General features: G+C 41.9%; 1 protein-coding gene across 1 annotated transcript in view; it reads right to left on the minus strand.

Annotated features, from left to right (window-relative positions):
* Positions 1 to 25,855, minus strand: part of LOC126176097 (rotatin) — a 443,859-nt gene that overhangs the window by 122,780 nt on the left and 295,224 nt on the right. The window contains 1 exon segment of the mRNA XM_049923237.1: positions 8,669 to 8,786. Within this exon segment, the coding sequence (XP_049779194.1) occupies positions 8,669 to 8,786 (118 nt within the window).

A 25,855-nucleotide genomic window follows, 5' to 3' on the forward strand; every position in this document is an offset into this window, starting at 1 on the left:
GTTAAGAACAGTAGCGAGTTCCACGGCAGTGTTTGGATCAACAGCTTAACTGTGAAATGACCATGTAGACAAGCACTTACAGCTTATATCTCTATCTAATACCATTATGAATCAGACCAGCTCTATCTAATACCATTATGAATCAGACCAGCCAAGTCATTAATGAAAGCAATTTTCCAGAAATGAGGTCGCTACCATGGTACTGGTTGATTACTACTTTTTTTCACAATACCATGAAATGTTTAGAGCTTTTATTTGTTCACATATGTTTCAATGGTAAAAAGAAGAGTTTAAAACATTGGACAATCTAGCCCCATGTCGTCAAAATGTAAAGCAAAGGCACTAAAAGACACATTGATGATGATCTAATATATTAAGTATTACACTATTGTGGATACAATAAAGTGCATAATTAAATTGAAGAGTCTGCTCACTGTTCCCGGATTCTTTTCAGGCTTGTTCCTTGTACTGCACACAAAAGATAAGAATGGGTTTTCGGCTGAAACATGACATGAAACACACATAATTTAATAATACTCTATTTGAGATGCATGAATGCTATTCTATCCACAGTTTTGGAAACAGCTTCAACAATACTGGGGACAAGAGAGAAAGAAAAAGAGACTGAATTTGTCTGGATAATCACTTCTCCAACTGAGTGTAGAATAATGTTGAAAAATATTTTAGAATTCTCTGTGCCTTAAGAGACACTGCTTTTAAATCCCTTATGGCTGATATCCAAGAATACAAGGCCCATAAATCTTACCAATTCCACAATGCTAAGAGCTGTTAGCGTAATTTTCAGGAACAGTGATGTCTAAATGTGATGTGAATGTTGAAAGTTCTAAGGTTATCAATATTGTCACCTTCCCTCTCCATAAAGTTCCTACTTTTCTGATAGTTAGAGCACCTATGGTGTTGTGGTGGGTTACAGAAAAAGTTGATGTCTTTTCCTATGATGTACGTAATCCCTAAAATTTGACAGTATCAGGAGTTGTGTAGGGTGAACTGGCTTGCAAACTGCGCAGGCAAATTTCTTGATGGGACGTGTAAACGAAAGTGAAGATTCCTCCACACTGTTCATGCCAGTAGTGGTAGGTAACCAGTCAGATTCATGGTAGTGTGACACCAGTTATAGTTTACAATGTTGGAACAACATTGTCTGTTAGCACTGCAGTCCACGAGTGAATATATCAGAATTAGTAATAATTTGTAAAAAAGTGCACAGAAATGGTATTGTATTATTTGTACCTCTGCATATACTGAGTAATGGTAAAAATATTTCACAATTTAATATATTTCTCAGAAGTTTAAAGATTATTTCCAATGTGACAAAGAATTTGGTCATTTGTCTAATGCAAACTTAAAATGATAAAAGTGATACCTAGCTAGGGAAGAAACGCTGAATGTTGAAAATTTCTCGGGTATTCAGCCGGGTAGCATCGTCCAAAAGACGCGATATTTCGGCAAGCCGACTTCTTGCTATCTTCAGGCATTCTGGGAATCTGATTGACCTCTAATGGATGCCGACTTTATATAATCTCCACTCCTCTCCCACATCCCCTGTCTAGGCGCTTCCAAACAGTCCACGGCCGGTGGTGGGGGAAGGGCGGCGCTGGGTGGTGGGGTAAGTGCAGTGCCCTGCGACAGATCATGGGCCGCAGCCCTTCTGCAGCCACGGCAGCTTGCTGAACTCTGCCGTCATGGTGACAATGTTTCTTCTTCTTCTTCTTCTTGTACTTCTTCTTCAAGTGTCCTGACAGGAGCGGATTTTCGTGTAGACTGTCATAGTGTTTTAATCATACTCAAAGCTGGATCCCAGGCCTTGCTTAGCTGGAAACCACTGTCTTTATTTATTAGTTCGTCATGCAGCCGGATTTCAACTGCCTCTTTGAGGATACAGTCCCAGAAGGTGTTCGATTGCTGAAACACCTTTGTGCCATTGTAGCTCATGTCATGTCCATGTGAGATGCAGTGCTCTGCCATGGAGTACTCGGTTGGCTGTGTGTTGTCTGTGTGATGTTTATGTCCACTACATCTCTCCTGTACGGTCCAGATGTTCTGGCCTACATACACTTTCCCGCACTGGCAAGGGATGCTGTAAACCCCCAGTTTCCAGAGTCCTAAGTCGTCCTTGACTGTTCCTAATAATGTTTTTGTTTTGGATGGAGGGCGAAACACGCACTTGACATTGTATTTTCTGAGTATTCGGCCAATCTTTGCCAATGTGTTCCAGACATATGGTATAATCGTCGTCGCAACCTGTTCATCTTCATTCTCGGAAGGCTGGGGGTTTCGGCTTCTTCGGTCTTAAGGTGCATTTTATCTGCCGGTTGTTAAAACCGTTGGTGCAGAACATGGCCTACAAGGGCTGCAATTCAACTGCTAGGCTCTCACAGTCCGAGATTTCGCGTGCTCTGTGCACCAGTGTGCTCAGAACAACCACTCACTGTGAAGGAGCATGACAGCTGGAGGCGTACAGGTACAAATCTGTATGTGTCGGCTTACAGTAGATTGTGAACTTGATATTCTGGTGCAGCAGAAGGTCTTGGAAGCATTGTTGTCCTTGCGGCCAGATTACTAATGTATCGTCTACATATCAAAAAAATCAAGAGAGCTTGTAGATTGCCGACTACAGAGCTTCTTCTTCAAAAGCCTCCACAAACATATTGGCCACTACTGATGATAGCGGACAGCCCGTCGCTACTCCATTTGTTTGTTCATAGTAGTTCCCATCCAACAGAAAGTATGTTGACGTAAGTACGAATTTGAAAACTTTCATTACTTTTGGTCCGAAGTTTTCTAATATGAGACTTAGGGAATCTCTTATAGGTACCCTAGTAAAGAGGGATACCACATTGAAGCTCACCAAGAGGTCTTCTTGACCCATTCAGAAGTTCTGGATCTGCTGGATGAAATGCGTGGACTTTCTGATGTGGTGCAGGCATTTGCCCACAAAGGGACTGAGCACCAGATGTTTTGCTAATTGTTATGTTGGTGCTCCAATGTTGCATGCAATTGGGCAGAGAGGTGATTCATCCTTCTGGACTTTAGGTAGTCCATAAAGTCTAGGAGGTGCAGCTGCTCATGAACAAAGTTTCTTCAGCATCTTCTTATCTTCGAAGGTGTGCTGGAGAAGCTCAATAGTCTTCCTTTTCACTCTGTCGGTAGGATTGCCTTTGATTCTCTGGTGGGTGTCATCTTCTAATAGGTCGTACAATTTTTGCTTGTATACATTACATGGCAGTAGGACAGTGCAATTCCCTTTATCCTGACATTGATGCTCAGTCCCTTTGTGGGCAAATGTCAGCGCCACACCAGAAACTCCGCGCATTTCATCCAGCAGCTCCAGAACTTGCGATTGGGCCGAGATGACCTCATGGTGAGCTTTTACCTGGTATCCCTCTTTACTAGGGTACCTTTAAGAGATTCCCTATGCCTCATAGGAGAAAAATTTGGCAAACAGTAACGGAAGTTTTCAAATTCATAATTATGTCAATATACATTCTGTCCAATGGGAACTACTATGGACAAACAGATGGAGTAGCACGGGCTGTCCGCTATCACCAGTATTGGCCAATATGTTTATGGAGGCTTTTGGAGAAGAAGCTCTCTAGTTGGCAGTCTACAAGCCCTCTTGCTTTTTTTGATATGTAGACGACACATTCGTAAACAGGCCGTACAGACGAAGACAAACCGGTTGCAACAGCTACTATACCACATGCCGGGAACACATCGGCAAAGATCAGCAGAATACTCAGAAAATACAATGTCCAGAGCGTGTTTCACCCTCCATCAAAAACATAAACATTATTAGGATCAGTCAAGGACGACTTAGGACTTTAGAAACCGGGAGTTTACAGCATCCCTTGCCAGTGCGAGAAAACGTATGTAGGCCAGACCATGTGGACAGTACAGGAGAGATTTACTGAACATAAATGGCACACAGACAACACACAACCGACTGAGTACTCCATGGCAGAGCACTGCATCTCACATAGACATGACATGAACTACAATGGCACAAAGGTGTTACAGCAATCGAACACCTTCTGGGACTGTATCCTCAAAGAGGCAGTGTAGATCCAGCTGCATGACGAACTAATAAATAAAGACAGCAGTTTCCAGTAAAGCAAGGCCTGGGATCCAGCTTTGAGAATGATTCAAACACGAGAGTCTACACAGAAATCCACTCCTGTCAGGACACTTGAAGAAGAAGGCGAAGCATTGTTACCACAATGGCAGAGTTCCGCAAGTGGCCGTGGCTGCGGAAGGGCTTTGGCCCATGATCTGTCGTGGGGCGCCGCACTTCTCCCACCCACCCAGTGCCACTCTTACCCCACCACCGGCTGTGGACTGCTCGGAAGTGCCCAGACGGAGGATGCGGGAGAGGGGTGGACATTATATAAAGCCGGCATCCATCAGAGATCAATCAGACTCCAAGAATGCCTGAAGATGGCAAGAAGTCTACTTGCCCAAATATTGCGCCTTTTTGACGGCGCCAAGAATGCCTGAAGATGGCACGAAGTCTGCTTGCCGAAATATCGTGCCTTTTGGGTAACGCTACCCGCTGAATATCTGAGAAATTTTGAAGATTTCTGTATGCCAGAAAACCTTAGATCACACAAACAGTGAATGTACTAACAGTAAGTGATACATCAGAGAGAAAATTTAACTTCCTAAAAACTGGTGTTATTAAATTCTATTTACTTCATGTGACATTATTATTTGCAAAGACACCATCATTAGAAACTAATATTTTATTTGGAAAATTTGGACACAAGTTTTAAGTTCAACAACCATATATGGGTCCATTCAACAGTGAAACAGATAGCTGCAAAAGGGATAGTTACTTTAGAAAAACCTGGTAAAGTACAAAGGATGGCACTGAGAAATTGTTATATTTGGCAATTATGACAGGACATGATTTTCAGTTATACTATTTTTGGATGATGAACTGTGTGAAAATCATTAGCTAACAACAATACACTGAATTGTTTATGCCAAATTTAAATACATTACTGCCATTCAATCAAACTGCATTTCAAGATTATATGCATAAGCCAATACATAAGGCTTCATTCACAATGTTGGCAGTATTTCTTTTATGTTCCATAGGAACACTATCTGATGTAGACAGGTATTTGTAAAGAAGTGTCTGATCTAAACACACTGAATGCAATGGTTCTTATAAAATTATCTTATTGTTGGTCCTGCCCAACATGGGTTGCATTGTCATCATACACATTTACTAGTGGGCTAGGTGAAGGTAATGATGTGGTTTGTGGCTTTTATTTTTGCACTTCATCTCTCTCAATACTCTGCACACACTCATTTCTCATACTTCCACTTGGACTGACAATTCATACACTTAGTCAGGAGTCCGCTGCTACATAGGATGTTCCCAGTATTGGAATGCCAGCTGTCACCATATTACCTGCTTGCCCAATGCCTAACTGCACTACAATTAACAGCTTCATCCCTTCTCTCTTCACATGGCATCAAAGACTTCTGATGTTACATTCTTAAGTACTTAAATGGTTCATAGCACTAAATCCAGATGGAAATCCAGTCAGAAGCTTCTGCAGCTTCACAAATTGTGAAGGTCTTCCATTGTCCCTTTGAATGCCCTGAGCAAACATTCAGTGGAGGACTTCCATACCCATTGGTGTAGCAAAGTTGCACATCTGCCCCAGTCTATTCTGATCCAATTTAGTATGCACTAGTGTCATCAGCGTATGTGAAAACCTCCTGGTCACTCCCAGAGAGATTTGAGTATTGGTGATACTTCATGGAAGACTACTCCTGCCATTGATCATTCCAGGTTTCTTACATGCTGAAATTATTGTCCTGCAAACTGATTCAATTTGTCATGATGGTTTTTTAGACCTCAGTCACTGGGGTTTTGATAATGAAATTCCTGAATGAATTGGTAACTTTGGATTGTTACTTATAAATTCTGATTCTTGTCCACATGTTCAGCAATGACTGTGGTCTTCTTATGGATAGTGGCCGAATACTAGTTAGTATTGGTAATCAGTGCTGGAACAGTTGTATTCTGTGACTGAGTGTGAAAGTGCTGCAGCTGATGATCTGAGGACTGTTGCAGTGGCACCCTAGGCAGTTCCTTTTAACTTATGGAGTACATTGTTCTGAGCCTTGATTTTAGCTGCCACATTTTGGAGATGGAATTTATATGCCACACATCTGTCTAGGGCCACACTTACGTATTTTGGAGTGTTGCAGTATTGGAGAGTCAAGTGTCTAAATGTGATGTTAGGTTTGTAGTTTGCTTGTTTACTCTGCAGGTGGAATGTTGATACAATGGTGTTTTGAGGATCCGGTCAGAGAGAGTTGTGTCTGAGGTATTCATTCAACATCTTCAGGTCTGATGTTAGCGTTGTTTCGCTTCCCTACAGCTTTGATCCTGAGCAATCATAGCGATATCATCAGCGCAAATAAATTTCTTGGACTTTGATTCTGGAATGTCGTATTAAAAAGAAGTGGGTAAAACACAGCTGTGTGAAATACCGTCACTTATTTTGTGAACACTGCTTTTACAGTTCTTTGAGAACACCCGAGAGTATTTACTGTTCAGCATGTTGCCATTTAGAGTGGTTACTCTTTGATACAAAAGAATGGACAAGAAAACTGAGGGTCTGTTAGATGATGATCTGTTTGGTTTTAGGAAAGGTAGAGGCACCAGAGAGGCAGTTCTGACATTATGATTTATAATGGAAGCAAAGCTGAAGAAAATCAAGACATGTTCATAGGATTTGTCAACCTGGAAAAATCTTTCAACAATGTAAAATGGTGCAAAATGTTCAAAATTCTGAGAAGAAAAATAGGAGTAAGCAGTAGGGAGAGATGGGTAATTATTGGAGCTAGCGCAGTGAAATAAGTAAATCTGAACACGGAAAATGTGGGAACAAGGCAAACTATATTTTAATATCCATTACACAGAAGAGTGCATTCACAATTGATAGTTCAGGTGACGCCACAGAGCATACAAAACAGTCATAGAGGTCTATTACACTCCGTGCACAGCACTTTGCTGCATACACAGTCACATACAAAATTACTACTCATATATCCCCAACAGTAATGTACAATATGTACAAGACCCAAGAGGGAACAAAGAGACTGGAAGACTAAGAATGAGTGAACAGATTAAAAAGGGTGTAAGACAGGGATGTAATCTTTTGCTCCTACTGTTCAATGTATATAGCGAAGAAGCAATGATGGAAAAACAGAAAGATTCAAGAGTGGGATTAAAATTCAAGGTGAAATGATACCAATGATAAGGATCACTGATGACACTGCCATCCTCAGTGAAAGTGAAGCAGAATTACAGAATGTGTTGATTGGAATAAACAATCTAATGAGTACAGAATATGGATTGAGATTAAATTGAGGAATGACAACAGTAATGAGAAGTAGCAGAAATGGGAACAGTGAGAAATTTAAACTCAGAACTGGGAATTACGAAGCATATGAAGTTAAGGAATTCTGCTGCCCAGGCAGCAAAATAGCCCACGATGGATCGAGCAAGGAGGACATAAAAAGCAGACTACACCTGGCCAAAAGCAAAAGTGCACTCCCAGCGAAGATAAGTCTACCAGTATCAAACATGGGCCTCAATTTGAGGAAGAAATTTCTGAAAATATATGTTTGGAGCATGGCATTGTATGGTAGTGAAGGATGTGGGAAAACTGCAACATTTGAGATGTGGTGCTACAGAAGAATGTTGAAAATTAGGTGAACTGATAAGGTAAGAAATGAGGAGGTTCTCTGAAGAATTGGTGAGAGAAGGAATATACAGGAGACACTGACAAGAAGAAGGTTCATGATGATAGGACATCTGCTAATTCATCAATCAATAACTTCCATGGTACTTGAGGGAACAGTAGAGGATAAAACTATAAAGGAAGACAGAGATTGGAATACATCCTGCCAATAATTCATGGTGTGGTTACAAGTGCTACTCTGCGATGAAAAGGTGTGTGCCGGAGAAGAACTCGTGGTGGGCTGCATCAAAATGGTCATGTGACTGATAAAAAAGAAAGGTGGTTTCTGACATGGAGTGACACTGATGAATTTGAGCAGGAGTCTTAATTCGTTCAGTGCATTATTGGCTTACAGCCTAGGCTTCAAAAGATAATGCTTTTTTTCTAATGTATGAGCTTTTGTGAAGTTTGTAATGTTCAAGAGAGATACTAGTGGAATTAAAGCTGTGAGGGCAAGTCATGAGTCATGCTTGGATCACCCATTCACAAAGAGCACTGCCTATGAACAGTAAGATTCCGGGCTTGAATATAGGTACAGCACACACTTTTAACCTGTCATGAAGGTTGAAAACAATGTAGATCCTGCTACATGTGCATATGGGTTCTGAAATGCTTGGAGGTATATACTATAGCTGAACAAGTTTCAAAAGCAATCTTTTTTAAAAAAAAATCTGTTATTTGTCAATTTATTAAGTGACTGTACTGGAATGGGAAACAGAAGTCATTAATCCAAAACAATATGCTTACAATTTAAACTATGCTTGGAATGATTAGGATACAGAATACAATGGTTATAATTTTTATCAGTATGAATGAAATGATGACACCAGGAAACTACAATGATATTCTGCACTGCTTTAGAGTCTGAACTTTGTACTTACCTGTTTTAGGGCAGTAATAGATGCTGATGTTTTTCCTCGTATATGGCTGCTCAGATTTGTTAGTACAATTGCAGACTGCTCTCTTACAATGTTGGCTTCAGCATGGTCTAACAGAAAGCTGTAATATATGACCATGAAATATGTTATGTATTAATTGATCCAAACTCGTGCCTGATGGAAAAAAGAGTTTATACTGAAGGATAACTCCAACCGCTGTAATTGCTGTAATCTCTCTCTCTCTCTCTCTCTCACACACACACACACACACACACACACAAAAGTTAATAAAAGTAGGTACAAAACAATTATATTTCTGTACATTTCACCACTTCACCCCCCACTTCAAGACCTTACTGCAGTGGGCTGGCTTGCATGCCTCAATGAAACAGGTAGCCATAGCATAGGTGCAATCACATTAGATGGGCATCTGTTAAAAGGCCTGATTAGCATGCACTTGCTGACAAGAGGCGGTCATCTCAAATTAATGTAATGCAGGAGCAGACCTAAAAATGAACAAGAAAATAGGAATACTTGGAAACTTCTATGCACGCACAGTGAACAGCTTATTGCAGTTATGATAGATACAATGCCATTACCCACCAGAGTAATACAAGTATGTATGCTCACCAGTTCAGCAATAAATGGATGGTGAGATAAAAGAAATTGTTCACAACATTAATGGAGACAAAAGTGTAAATGTGTTGGCAGGAAAGGAATTAGAAAGTGGAAAAAGGCTGAGAAGGAAAAAATGGAATGAGAGCATGCACTGGGAGCAACGAATGAAAGGGGAAGCCATCTGATAAAATTTTTCACAAAGCATAATTTAATCATTTGCTAATACTTAGTTTAAGAATCTTGAAATAAGACTGTATAGGTGAAGGAGATCTGAAGACACCAGAAGGGTTTAGAGTACATCATGTTAATATAGAGATCTATAATCCAAATTTTAAACAGCAAAGCATTTCCAGGAGCAAATGAGGACGGTTGCCACAGTTTATTAGTAACAAAATGTAGACAAAGTGAAGAAACTGGAGAAAGGTAGAAAATTATAGACATGGGACATGGATAATTTAAAACAACCAAATATAACTGACATAGGTATAAAAAATACAATGCATGGGCAGTTCTGAAATTGAAATTGTGAAGACAGCAGAGAAACAAGTTGACAAAAACACAAGGTCCAGTAGGAAACCTTGAATAACAGTCAAGATAATAAATATAATCAATGAAATGAGAAAATATAAAAATGCAATAAATGAAGCAGGCAAAAGTGAACACAGATGTCTAAAAAATGAGGCTATCATAGAAAGTGCAAATTGACAAAGCAGGAATGACTAGAGGGGAAGTGCTAAGCTGCAGAGGCATGGATGACTGTGTAAAAGGTAGATGCTGTGTAAAGGAAATTTAAAGAAACTTTGAAGAAGAGAGAAGCTGATGTATGAACATTAAAAACTATGATAGTGGCACAGAACTACACAAAGAAGGCAAGGGTGCAAGGGGGAAGCAATACATAAGAACGTTATATAGAGGAAAGGAACTTGAAGACAGTGTTATGGAAAGGGACAGGGTTGAAGTTGAGATAGGTGATGCAACACTGCGAGACAAACTTGAGAGATAATTGAAAGACCTAAGTCAAAAAAAGGCACCAGGAGTATATCATAGAATCACTAAGATCCTTGCAACTATCAACCATGACAAAACTGTTCCACTTAGCACATATCATATACGAGATGAAGAAATATCACAAGAAGAATGTAATACTCTTACTACCAAAGAAGGCTGGTGTCAACAAATATCAGAATTATTGAATTATGAGTTTAGTAAGTAGGTGTCACCAGTTACTGACATGAATTATAAGCAGAAGGATGAAACAAGTGGCAGGGAGATCAATTTGGATTCCAGAGAAGTGTAGGAACATGTGCAATGATAGGTTAGAAGATAGGTCAACGATAAGACTTTTCTGAAATCATTTGCTTGAGTGTGGCCTTACAGGGAAGTGAAACGTAAATGACAAACAATACAGAGAACAAAAGAGTAAAAGCTTTTGAAATGTGGTACTACAGAAGAATGTTATAGATTAGATGGACAGATTAACTAATGAAGAGGTACTAAATCAAATTGAGAAGAAAAGAACATTTAAGGCAGAAATTCATTTCATGAATGGATAGTTTGATCGGACACAACTTGAGGAATCATGGAATAGTTAATTTGCTAAGGGAGGGAAGTGTGGGTGGTTATGAACTGTACACACAGACCAACACATGACTGCAGTAAGCAAGTTAAAGTGTATGTGGGAGGGTGAATAAAATATAAATGGGAGTTTTGTTCCTGAGTATAAGCAGTTGGGCAGACTGGACACGCACTTCTAGTAGTGTTGGGTGGGACCATTAGGAGTGGGAGAGCCGGATGTTACATACTTCCAACAGCTTCATCAGCAACACACACAATGTCTGAACAACACGTGCACCCACTCCACTGTGCAAGGCATAATTACAAAATTTCTTGCTCATGAAGGAGTTCAAGCGACAGAAATTTTTTAGACATTGACTGCAAAGTTTAGTGAACAAACATTGCCAAGGACATCTGTGTTTACCCGGCATAAAGAGTTGTATGGGACAAAAACATGTGGAAAATCAACAACACGATCAACATCCTCGGACCAGCATCACAGACGAAAACATTCATGTGGTTTGAGGCATTCTTGAAGGCAATTGATGGTTGAGAATATCAGAAATCGCAGCACAGGAATAAGTTATGGGAGATGTCAAGTGATCATCACAAATGACCTACAGTTCCATAAAGTGTGCTCCAGATGGGTTCCTCAAATTATGATAAAAAATCATAAGTTGAGATGTTTGGAGGCCTGAGAGGCTTACAGCACAGTTTGTGAAAGAAGGTGATGCATTTTTGAGTCGGACTGTCACCTGCGATGAAATGTGGGTCCACTACTACACTCTAAAATCCAAACAAGCCAGTAAAGAATGGTGGAGGAGAGGGGAGGAAGTCCCAGTGAGAGTCAAGACTTCACTGTCAGCTGGCAAGTTTCACCACAAAAGATGAGACCAATCAATTCGATGGGTAATCCTCATCCACAGCAATGTCGGACCCCATACTCCATCTCTCTCAGTCTCCAAAATACAGGAAATGCACTGGATTCAATGTGGTCATCCCCTTTACAACCCAGACCTATCACCCTGCAATTTCCATTTGTTTCGACTGCCTATGGACACTACAAGTCGGCACCAATTTGGAGATTATGAAGGTATGAAGGAATTTGTGCACAACTGGTTCCTGACACAACCAGCTTCACACTACGATGCTGCAATGAAAAACCTTCCTTCTCGCTATAAAAAATGTGTCTCTAAAGCAGGAAACTATGTGGAAAAATAAATTGAAACTGGCTTTTGTTTTTCAATAAATTAATTTAAAAAAATAAAATCCCATCTATATTTGAGTCACCCTCGTAGGCTGTGTTAATTATGTAGAGATGTAGAGACCTGCACATGATAGAATAATGTGGAGAGTGGCATCAAACCAGTATTCATGCTGAAGAACACAACAACAAATGCCTTTTACTACTTGCGTGACTGCATGCATATATAATAACTGTACTTCTCAAATCCAGAAAATATTGAAAATAGACCGACTCATAACTTACAGAAAGGAAAAAAAGGTGGAAAGAAGCAGGCTTTTTTCTTACTCCTAGCATTTGATAAGCACAGTTCCTTTTTGTAGAGAAAAAGCGTTTTCTATATCAATAAAATACTGGTTCAATGTTATATACGGCCACCATGTTTCTGTATTTGGTTCTTGGAAATAGTTCCAATGCTGTAGATGCTATTCTTTGTGGTCACAGAATAAGTTATACAATGGTGATTAAATAACTGGGGTAGGAGGGGAGGGAGAGTAATCAGAGGTCATACAGAAACTTACTGATAGCTGTCCTTACCACACACCCAGGGTTGCCACAAGTTTCCCCAAGTGAAATTCCCTGATGTTTCCCTGATTTTCAGACAAGTTTTAGCATTTTTCCCTGATAAAAAAATGTAAGGACTTCTGTATTTCTAAATGTGTGAGCAAAAATCTTAAGTTCTAATGTCAACATCTTGTGTAACGAACTGCTTTTACATGGAGAAAGAAGCCAAATTGTATATATGTTTCATTAAGACCACTGATGTTATTTTATTTCAATAAAGTGAAACACATCTGGTGACAAAAATACGCATTTTGTTGGAGTTTCAAGACAGATTTAAAATACCTTCACTGCTTTCAGAAACAACCTCAGAAAAAAGTAGACCTCTTGAAAGAAATGTATAAGCTGGGGAAGAGTTGTGTAAACCAACACTGTAGGTGACCACGAATAAAATGTTAGCTCTACCTTTTCATTATTGTTGGTTATTACCCACTGCGTTATGTCTATTATTCAACAGGTATTATGTAATTTTTATTTCAAGAAATACACGAGTACATAGCGTACAAACTGCCAGTGACTGCCACAATTTTCTTCTTCTTATCGTCCATACTTTCAAATATACTACTGTTGAAGTGCTAAAATGTACTAGAATAAATAAAATGTCAATAAAATGCCACATTGTACAATGTACTTGTGGTGAGACAGTCACAATTCCTGAAATCCATCGCCTGTGGCCTCTGGCCTGCCGAGGAGCACCACAGTCCTGGGTCCATGGATAAACCGTGAAAATCTGCTGCATTATGCCACACACAGACAGACCCAGCCTGCTGGCAGATTGGTGAGACTAGATATGACAGGCAGGGGCTGCACATTAGTGGGAAACTATGTGCTTCGGATCAGAAGGCTCGATCCGTTAGAGATACCCACAGAAATGGCCTGAGGTTTTGGCCTGTCATGAAAGTTCACTCATGTGGCCAGCTATTCTCTTGTCACAGACAACATGTTGATGAAACGAGACCGTGGTGATCACCCAGGCAACAGATGGCATACGCAAATACTGTGAGAATCAATACTAATGAGCATAGGTAGCAACTCACCATAAAGATGATCGCTGAATCACAGACAGGCACATAGAAAAGACAATCTCACACTCACAACTAAATTTTTGGCCATAGCCTTTGTCAGAAAACAAGAGCGAACACACATTCAATCAGACACACCTCATGCACATATGATCTTTGTCTCTGGCTGCTGCGTCAACAAGCTCTGAGAATCAAATACAAACAAACCACTCCTCACGCCGCCCTGCCTCTAATTGGCAGCTGCTAGACTAGCAGCAAGTAGTGGTGGCAGCACTGATTGCTAGCTGAGAGGAGGGTGGGAAGGGGAGAAGCAGTAAGAATGAGAGAGTCAGGAATGGCGCACATACTCAGCCGTGCCCAGCCACCAACGAAGAATGGCATCTCAGTATACAAACAATTTCAGGCAACTGAGATAAAAACGAGATTTTTTCCAGTGTATTTTTTTTCTTCAAATTTCCCTGGTATGTTTGAAATTCCCTGATTTCCAGAACTTGTGGCAACCCTGGCACCTTTTTCAATTGTAACAGGGAACGAAATAAATGACAGTGGCAATAGAAGTACTTCCTGTCACACATTGCAAGGTGAACTGCTGAGTATAAATGTATACTCAGAGCTCCAAGTATGATTGTCTTCAATGAAAAGGGCTATTTGGTTATGGGATGTGGCTAATAACATTAGGTGGTTGGGTGGTAAATGGAGAATGTTATCTTGCAGGTTCACTGTGTAATTCCTCACAATTTAGCTGAAACTATGTAAGAGTTGAAGCTATGGAAAATAAAAAAATGACATTGAGCAATTGACAGCATTGAGATGTCAACATGTAATGGTTATAACAACAGATTATTCCTTCCCAGAGACAAGAGCTGATCGCAAGTTTATAGGCTTCATTAACATACTACATATGGCATCATTCACAGTTGTTTTTCCATGTCAAGTGAAAAAAAATAATTATGTGAGGGTTGGAACTTAAATAGTGGCAACTATTTTTTCACAAGTGATACAAAAAAGTTACATGTTTGCACCTGTTACTGTCCTTCAAAGTAGTCACCAGCATTGTGTAGAACCTGTTGCCAGTGATGTGGAAGGTGTAGTATACTGTTAGCAGAGCCTATTCTGTTGATGGTGTGAATGGAGCAGTCTGAAGTCATGGTGATTCTCGTGTACAACTGTGATGGTGTTATCCTAATGCATTATGTTCCTCCATGGCAGATGGTCAGTGCACGTTTTTGGAGCATCACCTGCGCCCAGCTTTAAGACAGAAGCAGCGACACTTTCTGCGCAACACACCCATCATTTTGGACAACAATGGGCGGGCACATACAGTGCAAGCTGTGGCTGCTCGGTTCTGTCGATGGGACTGGGAAATACTGTCCCATCCACCATACTCCCCGGACTTAAGTCCTTGTGACTCTGATTTGATTCCAAAGATGAAGGAACCACTTTGTGGCATTCGCTTCAGAACTGTTCCAGGGATTCAACAGGCAGTAGACTGCTCCATTCGCACCATCAACAGAACAGGCTCTGCCAACGGTATACTACACCTTCCACATCGCTGGCAATGGGTTCTACACAACGCTGGTGACTGCTTTTAATAGACAGTAACATGTGCAAACATGTAACTCTTTTGTATCGGTTGTGAATAAATAGTTGCCACTATTTCAGCACTAAGTAGTGATGCTGGACACCTTCCTGGCCTGACCTAACCCCAGCAATAACATATTAGAAATCAAGGGGCAGGTCACTTGAGATGTCTACAGTCGCCCTTATCCCCTCCCATTTCTAACAAATCTTCCACCACATTTTAAAATCTCATTTAGAGCACAGCCAATACACTGGCATCACCATGTTGTGGTGCTGCCTGGTGTCACAGAGACAACTCATCTGTGAGGATAGCACAAAGACAGGGGAGTCTGTATTTGGCAGCAGAGATTTTAGCATCTACCAGCAGCAGGTTGAGAGTGATAGTTGGGCAATTGGGTAGGGATCAGCAGTTTGAAATAGTTGAACTTGTTAATAATGACTACTATGGAATCCAGAGTAGAATTATATTGTAGCTTGTGTTAACTATGATATCTGTGAGAGTAAGAAACCATTAACGGTGGCCTCCATTCCACGTGTTTACCCCAGTCAACCAATCTCTCGATCCTCACAAGTAATTTATTCTGCACCACACCTTCACCCTTCCTTCACTGTAAGAATATGTTATCATATTTACTAGACTATTTCTTCACTGCCTGAGAAACTATAGGTAATTGAAACTGATTGGTGGATCATATGTGCTGATCTTAGGCATATGCTTTCTATGAAGTAAGGATCTACCTAACAACAAATACATGCAACCCTAGCATTAGCAAGGTCCTGCAGGTATGACATTCAACCATCTTCTGACCCCACACCTACTGATATCCACATCTTTTTAAGACTGGAGCCAAACAGTTGCCTGATGACAAAGCTGTGATTTATTGAGTATAGCAGTACCTTCCAGGATAATAAGCATATTATACAAGAGCTAGTGAACAATAACAGAATCTTCACAAGGCTGGCAGGTAGTTCATTTAGAACATAAATAAAAGTAACATTGTATGCAGAAACAGGTGAAGAGATCAGTTACTGTCTAAATACATTACTGGCGATAAATCACTGGAAAAAGTAATAAACAAAAAATATAATGAAAGCTAGTGGGAAACACACATCAGTATGAGACTGATTGGAAGAGGTTTATTGTTCAACTTATTCTTGAGTATTGTCATCAGTCTGGTACTATTACCAGGTTGGATTGTTGTTGTTGTTGTTGTGGCCTTCAGTCCTGAGACTGATTTGATGCAGCTCTATCCTGTGCAAGCTCCTTCATCTCCCAGTACTTACTGCAACCTACATCCTTCTGAATCTGCTTAGGGTATTCATCTCTTGGTCTCCCCCTACGATTTTTACCCTCCACGCTGCCCTCCAATGCTAAATTTGTGATCCCTTGATGCCTCAGAACATGTCCTGCCAACCGGTCCCTTCTTCTTGTCAAGTTGTGCCACAAACTCCTCTTCTCCCCAATTCTGTTCAATACCTCCCCATTAGTTATGTGATCTACCCATCTAATCTTCAGCATTCTTCTGTAGCACCACATTTCGAAAGCTTCTATTCTCTTCTTGTCCAAACTATTTATCGTCCATGTTTCACTTCCGTACATGGCTACACTCCATACAAATACTTTCAGAAACGCCTTCCTGACTCTTAAATCTATACTCAATGTTAACAAATTTCTCTTCTTCAGAAACGTTTTCCTTGCCATTGCCAGTCTACATTTTATATCCTCTCTACTTCGACAGATTGAATAACATTGGGGAGAGGCTACAACCCTGTCTCACTCCCTTCCCAACCACTGCTTCCCTTTCATGCTCCTGGGCTCTTATAACTGCCATCTGGTTTCTGTACAAATTGTAAATAGCCTTTTGCTCCCTGTATTTTACCCCTGCCACCTTCAGAATTGGAAAGAGATTATTCCAGTCTACATTGGCAAAAGCTTTCTCTAAGTCTACAAATGCTAGAAATGTAGGTTTGCCTTTCCTTAATCTTTCTTCTAAAATAAGGCGTAAGGTCAGTATTGCCTCACATGTTCCAACATTTCTATGGAATCCAAACTGATCTTCCCCGAAGTCGGCTTCTACCATTTTTTCCATTTGTCTGTAATGAATTCGCGTTAGTATTTTGCAGCAGTGACTTATTAAACTGATAGTTCGGTAATTTTCACATCTGTCAACACCTGCTTTCTTTGGAATTGGAATTATTATATTCTTCTTGAAATCTGAGGGTATTTCGCCTGTTTCATACATCTTGCTCACCAGATGGTAGAGTTTTGTCAGGACTGGCTCTCCCAAGGCCGTCAGTAGTTCTACTGGAATGTTGTCTACTCCGGGGGCCTTGTTTCGACTCAGGTCTTTCAGTGCTCTGTCAAACTCTTCACGCAGTATCGTATCTCCCATTTCATCTTCATCTACATCCTCTTCCATTTCCATAATATTGTCCTCAAGTACATCGCCCTTGTATAGACCCTCTATATACTCCTTCCACCTTTCTGCTTTCCCTTCTTTGCTTAGAACTGGGTTTCCATCTGAGCTCTTGATATTCAAACAAGTGGTTCTCTTTTCTCCAAAGGTCTCTTAATTTTCCTGTAGGCAGTATCTATCTTACCGCTAGTGAGATAAGCCTCTACATCCTTATATTTGTCCTCTAGCCATTCCTGCTTAGCCATTTTGCACTTCCTGTCGATCTCATTTTTGAGACGTTTGTATTCCTTTTTGCCTGCTTCATTTGCTGCATTTTTATATTTTCTCCTTTCATCAATTAAATTCAATATTTCTTCTGTTACCCAAGGATTTCTACTAGCCCTCGTCTTTTTACGTACTTGATCCTCTGCTGCCTTCACTACTTCATCCCTCAGAGTTACCCATTCTTCTTCTACTGTATTTGTTTCCTCCATTCCTGTAAATTGTTCCCTTATGCTCTCCCTGAAACTCTGTACCGCCTCTGGTTTAGTCAGTTTATCCAGGTCCCATCTCCTTAAATTGCCACCTTTTTGCAGTTTCTTCAGTTTTAATCTACAGTTCACAATCAATAGATTGTGCTCAGAATCCACATCTGCCCCTGGAAATGTCTTACAATTTAAAACCGGGTTCCTAAATCTGTCTTACCATTATATAATCTATCTGATACCTTCTAGTATCTCCAGGATTCTTCCATGTATACAACCTTCTTTCATGATTCTTGAACCAATTCTTGGATTGATAGGGGAGATATAGAAGATTCAGTTATAAGAAGTACGTTTTGTCAGGGGATTGTGTAGTGAATAGTGGCAGAATAGAGGGGCAGGCAAAATAATGTAATGGAATGGAAACTGATTAGTAACTGCTGACTGAATAATTTAAAAAAATGGAAAGAACAATTGAAAGAAATTGGAAGGTACACATATCCTGGGTGAAGTTTAACTGGCACTAATATAAACAACCCTTCAATGTCAATACATTTTAAATCAACATTCATTATTTAAAGTGATGTACTTCTCCTCAACAATTCCACTGTGCATAAAGCTGATTATGAAAATGCTTTTAGCAGATTGCTTTCTCGGCTGCTCATGCAAATTCCTCTTGTCTGCTTCAATCTTCTTAATGCTGCAGGGTTCTCAGAGCGGGCAAAATGATGAACTAGGTGAAGATACAGAAATTAATCAATTGAAAAGTGTATCTCTGCTCTTCTTTCTATAAAAACATTATCTTTTCCATAAAATAACTTATTACTTTGCCGTTGGCTTCTTACCCCCCCCCCCCCCTCCCCCCACTGTGTACTGACGTTGTATGGAGGTCCACCATGTCTGAGCTTATTTCCCTTTATGGGGGTTCATAACACTGGCCAGTGGGCATAGCCTTTATTTCCAGGCATTGGAGTTACCCCGTATGGTTATCAATTTATATGGGCATGTCAGCTTCCTTTAACACATACATACATATGTTTTCTTTCATAAAAAAGTGCTTGCTGTAACTGCATAGTCCCATTACTGTCAGTCAATATCTGCACAGCGTTTAGCTTGCTAAGCTTGCATGTGCAGATCGACGCCCGTTACCATCCCAGCTTGCTCTCACATGTTTAATACAAAGCCAGAATGTCCATGTTGTGCATTCACAGTAGCTTTCACTGCACAAATTCATGAAGCTTGTGTTCAGCCAATGCCATCTAAATGACGTGATTTAGGTGGTGTTGGTTCAGTGGCGTGATCTTCGATGTGGTGACAAGTGGTTTCCATATCAGTGTCCCAAGGAATTTATTTCACTTCATCACTCTCACTTATTCAGTGGGGACACCAGCCGTACATCCACTGACAAGGTAACTTTCTTGCCGCTTTCATGACACTTCCGAACACAGAAAATTCATGTTTTTACGACGTTGTTGAGCACAGAAAATTCATGTTTTTACAACATGTTCGAGCACAGAAAATTCATGTTACACGAAGTATTGTCATCTTTAGTTTATTGCGCGCGCACACACACACACACACACACACACACACACACACTCAACACTTTGCAGCCAAGTTTCATATGTTTTTGCGCTTTGTTTTTGAGCGTCTTTCATACAGTTGCATTACATAAAGTTCCTGCAGTGTCTTTTCCAAATACTACACACATAGCATAAAAAAAAATAATATTTCAATTACAAAAATAAACTTTTCCTATTCATTTGCTAACATGCCATTATCATCGCTTATACACATTACTATCTGCTTGTTGTTTTGTTTTAGTACATTTTATTAAATTATAATTTTGTTACATTGTTCAATTCCTAATACATGACTACACATTTTACTCTTGTCTCGTTTTACATTCTTTACATAACATTGATACAATAATAGATTCCACTTTCCTTTATGGCATAAATTGATGTACATTTCATTTGTACTCACAGTAACTTCTTGTCGGAGCATATTTATCTATTGCAAAGAATTAATGAAGTAAACAAGAGTCATTACAATAGACACTACGCACTACTCAAATAACTACACTTGGCCTCACTTCTCTAGCATTCTCCAGGAAGCATCTACACACTACAGGGTTGGTGAAATTCCACGGAAAGGCATTTATGTGCTCAGTTATGTCTCGTTACTAGACTTAACAGTGATCTCAAGAACAAAATGGTTTGTTGTTTATAAATACAATGCAAATCTGACGATACCAATCATATCAAGTACTTATTCAGTGTTTAAAGTGCAGCTCAACATTTACTTGTTATGTTCATTGTATAAAGGATAACCATTTCATATACTGAGGTGTTCAGAGTTGTATCATCAATACAACATCTTATGTACAATGAGTGTAAAACATTGTTTACATAAGTAACAAACATGCAAAAAAAAGTTCAATGTAAATCATGCTTTCATGGGTAGTCGACGTTCACCATAGTTTGGTTTTGACCCCTTGATTACTTGGTAGAGCTCAAACTTAGTTCAGCATCATGATATGTGACGTACTGCAACTCCTTTCTTCTTCACATACTTTCACACTTTCACATTAATATGTATCATAAACTTTTAACTAAATTTTTCTTGCGGTGCAGTCCTCCTTATTTTTATATGGTACCTAACATACTACAAGCATTTATCTTTCTTCATTTTAGGACAAAATTACAACCAAACCCTCCAACTCCGTAATTGACTATAAATTTTGAGCTTCAGATAAAGTGTGGCTGGCAAAGCTAATTACTTTTGGGATGAGACTTCTCTGTTGTTCTACCATTTAAAAAAGGCATGCACCCAGACGGTGACAAGATGTGTTGGTGTATAAACAAAAATTCATGTCTGGTTGAGATAAAATTCATGTCTGGTTGAGATAAAATTTTACCATTTAATAAGGCCTGCTTAATGTCCTTGAAATCGGTTTGACATCGCTTGTCCCATAAACAAGGTCTGTCTTTCTGGAGAAGATTGAATAAAGCAACACTGTTCATAAGTTGGTTAGGGATGATTTTCCTGAAAAATGGCATTTGCTTACGTATGCCTTTAATTTTCTCTTGTTTTGAGGAACAGGGCAGCACCTAACGGCATCAAGCTTTTTAGGATCTGGCAGTATGCCTTCCAAAGAGATTAAGTGTCCTAAATTTTTACTTTTTCTTGTACGAAATTAGATTTCTTGAGATTTACTGTTACTCCATATTTGGAAAAGCAGCTCAATACTTGTTCAATTAATCTTAAATGTTCTACCTGTTGTGACTCGCCGATTATTCAAAGTGCCGCCGCGCAATTACGCACGTCCTCTACGTGCGGCGCTGTCTGCCAGCCACGCAGCAGCTGCGCCACCTAAGCGGCCAGCCGAGCAGCGGCTGCTAGACTGAGACTCAGTGTTTAATCGAATGCCGACTTGTACACAGGTCAACTTACTCAGTGACTTATATGTGTTGTTGTCCGAAATATGTGTTAAATTTGAAGATATAAAAATTGGCGACGAGGATGGGATTTTTCCTTTTCACCATTGACTCACAGGGTTCCATGGCTACTGTCGAGCAGCTCTTGCAAAATCTCATTGAACAGCAAACGCATCTAACGACGGCGATTCGCGATTAGCAAACGCTTCTAACAGCAGCGATTCGCGATTTCGTCGCGGCATCAAATGCAGGGCGTTTCTCGTCGTTGGCTGTACCTCCTTTTCCACCTTACGACGAGACGGCGGAAGACTGGTCTGATTATGAAAAACGTCTTCGACAGCACTTCTTGGCATTTCATGTCACGGACGAACAACCATGTAAGTCTCTGTTCCCTTCCTGGATTTCACCTCAAATGTATCGGTTGTTGTTGCAGTTGGCTCCTTTGAAGGATCCTGCGTCTTTGTCCTTTGCTGAAATGTGCTCCCTTCTGTCTGTCTATTTTCAAAAGCAAACGCATGTGGTGGCCTCTCGTGTTGCCTTTTATCGTTGTCAAAAACAACTAAATCAGTCCTATCGCGCTTGGGCTGCTGAACTTCACGGCCTCAGTTGAAAGTGTCAATTTGTTACTGACGTTCACAAAGAATCCTATGCCGATTCCATGGTACGGGATGCTATTATCCGGTCGGCGCCCAACAAAGAAGTTCGGCAACGTGCCCTTCAGTTGGCGAATCCGACTCTAGATGAAGTTCTCTCCATTGCACAGTCTTTTGAAATTTCTCGCGCCGCTGGGGCGCAAATAGAAGCATGGGGTGACGTCGGGGAAATACAACCTCTGTGCGCAGTTGACGACACGTGCGGCGCGTCCCCGCCGGCCGACGTGGCCGCAGTGCGCTCCCACGTGCAGCCTCGGTCTAGCCGTAAATAACCCACTAAGAAACTGCAGCAAAATCCCCAGCAACTTCCTTCATGTCCGCGGTGTTTCACGAAACATTCACGCGAGGATTGTCCCCAACGTTGGGCTGTGTGTCACACTTGCAAAAAGAAAGGTCATGTGTCTTCCGTTTGTAAATCCGACCGCATACATGATGTTCATGAACATGACGCTGATTCTGATTCTGTGTTGTCTGTCAATTGCACTTCTTCCCTTTCAGGGAAGTTATTCCTCACTGTCCAAATCCTTGGTCGAGATGTTCACATGCAAGTGGATACCGGTTCTGCTGCCACTATAATTAATTCTCAGATGTATCTTCAGCTGGGTTCTCCACTCCTGTCCCCTGTCACTCGGCAATTACGGACGTACAATAAACAGAAGTTTTCTCTCTTGGGACAGTTTAATGCTGAGGTATCTTACAAATCCGTCGTTCGCACTGTTCCCATATTTGTGGTCGACCAGAGCACTGCAGAATATCTTTTTGGTTTCGATGCCTTTCGCGTTTTTGGGTTCTCCATAGATGACTCTGTCAATATTGTCTCTGACGCTATTCCTTATGCTCAACTGGATTCCTTGTCGACGACATTTTCGTCCCTTTTTTCTCCTGGGTTAGGCCGTGCAAACGACTTTGAAGCTCATATCACACTCAAACCCACTGCTCGGCCTCCCGGCCCATTCCTGTGGCCCTTCGTGATCGGGTCAAACGGGAGTTGGATCGTCTCACTGCTTCAGGGGTCTTGCTTCCTGTCACTTCCAGTGAGTGGTCCTCTCCTGTCGTAGTTGCTAAGCCCAATGGTGATATTCGTCTCTGTGGCGATTTCAAAGCCACTGTAAATGCTCAATGCCTCATCGACACTTACCCTATGCCCCGTCCTGAAGAACTGTTCACTAAACTCGCTGGAGGACAGTATTTTTCTAAAATTGACCTGTCGGAAGCTTATCATCAACTTCCTCTCGACGCTGCTTCCCGGCAGTTTCTGGTCCTTAACACGCCTTTCAGCCTCTATCAATACCGACGCTTGCCATTCGGGGTTGCTAGCGCCCCTGCTCTCTTTCAGCGATTCTTGGAACAATTATTGCTCCCTGTCCCGGGGTATATCAATTACATGGACGACATTGTTGTCACTGGCTCCATCACTGAAGAACATCTTCAAAATCTCCGCGCACTTTTTAATGTCTTACAGATGGCCGGTCTTAAGTGTAATCTTCAGAAATCACAATTTTTTCAGGCATCTATCACATACTCGGGGTTTCAACTCTCTCGGGATGGTATTCGTCCGCTTCAACACACTGTTGCTGCGATCGATGGCCTTCCTCGCCCTACATCTGTTAAGGAACTGCAGGCTTTCTTGGGGAAAATAGCATACTATCACAAGTTTTTACCGTCTGCGGTGTCGGTGGCTCAGCCGTTGCATCGCCTGTTGCATAAAAACGTGCCTTTTCACTGGTCCGCGTCATGTGACGCGGCTTTCCGGAAATTGAAGACTGTGCTGAAATAGGCCCCGTGCCTGGCTACTTATCGACCTGGCCAACATCTTGTTCTTGCCACAGACGCCTCCCAATATGGGGTCGGTGCAGTCCTTGCGCACCGTTTTTCTGACGGTTCGGAACAACCCATCACTTATGCCTCCAAAACGCTCACGGATGCCCAACAAAAGTATTCTCAAATTGAGAAAGAAGCTTTGGCCATCATTTATGCTCTTCATAAGTTTGGTGTTTTTCTCTATGGCTCAAAATTTCATCTTGTTACGGATCACAAACCGCTTGTTTCCTTGTTTCATCCATCAACATCACTTCCCGACAAGGCTGCACACCGCCTCCAGCGTTGGGCTCTTTACTTGTCCCGTTTCAATTATGAGATTCACTTCCGGCCAACGGCTCAACATGTGAATGCTGATGCTTTGTCTCGCCTTCCCACGGGTCCTGATCAGGTATTCGATAGGGACGAACTTTTGTGTATCCACCTGGATGTTGCCGAGCAGCGGGTTGTGGACGGGTTCCCCATCACTGGGGACAGGCTGGCGGCTGCTACGGGTTCTGACCCTACCCTCTCCCGGGTTTTACGCTGTATTCAGAAGGGTTGGCCTGATCGCCCGTCCGCTAAGACTTCTGATCCGTTGCGGAACTACTACACTTTGCGCTACCGCCTCACGGCTAGGGATGGTGGTATCCTCCTCTCCACTGACAATGCTTCGCCGCGTGTTGTGGTACCTGCGTCTTTGCATGCTTCGGTCTTGCGCCTCCTTCACCAGGGGCACTGGGGTGTGTCTCGCACAAAATCTCTGGCACGCTGTCATGTGTACTGGCCTGGCATCGACTCTGACATCGCACACATGGTCGCTGCCTGCGGCCCTTGTGCGTTACAGGCCGCTGCCCCGAAGTCATCTTTGTCACCGTGGCCTTCGCCTGAGAAGCCCTGGGAGCGCATTCATGCTGACTTTGTGGGACCCTTTATAGGTACTTATTGGCTCCTCGTAATTGACGCCTATTCTAACTTTCCTTTCATTGTCCGTTGCACGTCGCCTACCACCGCGGCAACCACCAGTGCGCTGGCCCGCATTTTTTCTTTGGAAGGCCTCCCCTCTACTCTTGTTACTGATAATGGTCCGCAATTTGCCTCTTCCGACTTTGCGGATTTTTGTGCTCGTCACGGCGTTACGCATGTCACGGCCCCGCCGTCCCATCCACAATCCAACGGTGAGGCTGAACGACTGGTCCGCACATTTAAGGCTCAGATGCGGAAACTTCTGACTTCTTCTGCTGCTGATGACGTGCTTCTCCAGTTCCTGGCGTCTTACCGTTTCACCCCCATGGGCGATCACAGCCCGGCTGATCTCTTACATGGCCAACAGCCCCGCACGCTACTTCATCTTCTGCGGCCTCCCACCTCACGGCCGCGGGTGCCTTCACTTGGCCGGTTCACCACCGACGACCTCGTCTGGGCGCGGGGATATGGCAGGCGGCCAAAATGGAGCCCGGGCCGCATCTTACGACACCGTGGCAGACGCCTGTATGAAATCCAGACGGACACGGGCATTGCAGTGCGTCATTCGGACCAGCTTCTGCCTCGGGTGCCAGCAACGCCTGTTCCGAATGCCGCCACACCACCTTTGGCTCTACCTGATGCTTGGGATCTTGGCATCTCTCAATACGCACAACGCAGCCCTCTCACCGTCATCGCGATGCCAGCACCAGAACGGACGCCACCAGGAGACGTGCCCATGCAGGAACCGGAGGACCGTCCTCTGTCAGAGTACATCTACTCGCCTCCTCCTCCTCCAACAGACGCCGACATATCGCCCATGTCTCCTGTCATATCAACTGGACTTGCCGCAACGGGCAGATTGGTGCAGGGGGCCCCA

The sequence above is a fragment of the Schistocerca cancellata genome, chromosome 1 (assembly GCF_023864275.1).
Source record: "Schistocerca cancellata isolate TAMUIC-IGC-003103 chromosome 1, iqSchCanc2.1, whole genome shotgun sequence".
NCBI classification, from domain to species: Eukaryota; Metazoa; Arthropoda; class Insecta; order Orthoptera; family Acrididae; genus Schistocerca; species Schistocerca cancellata.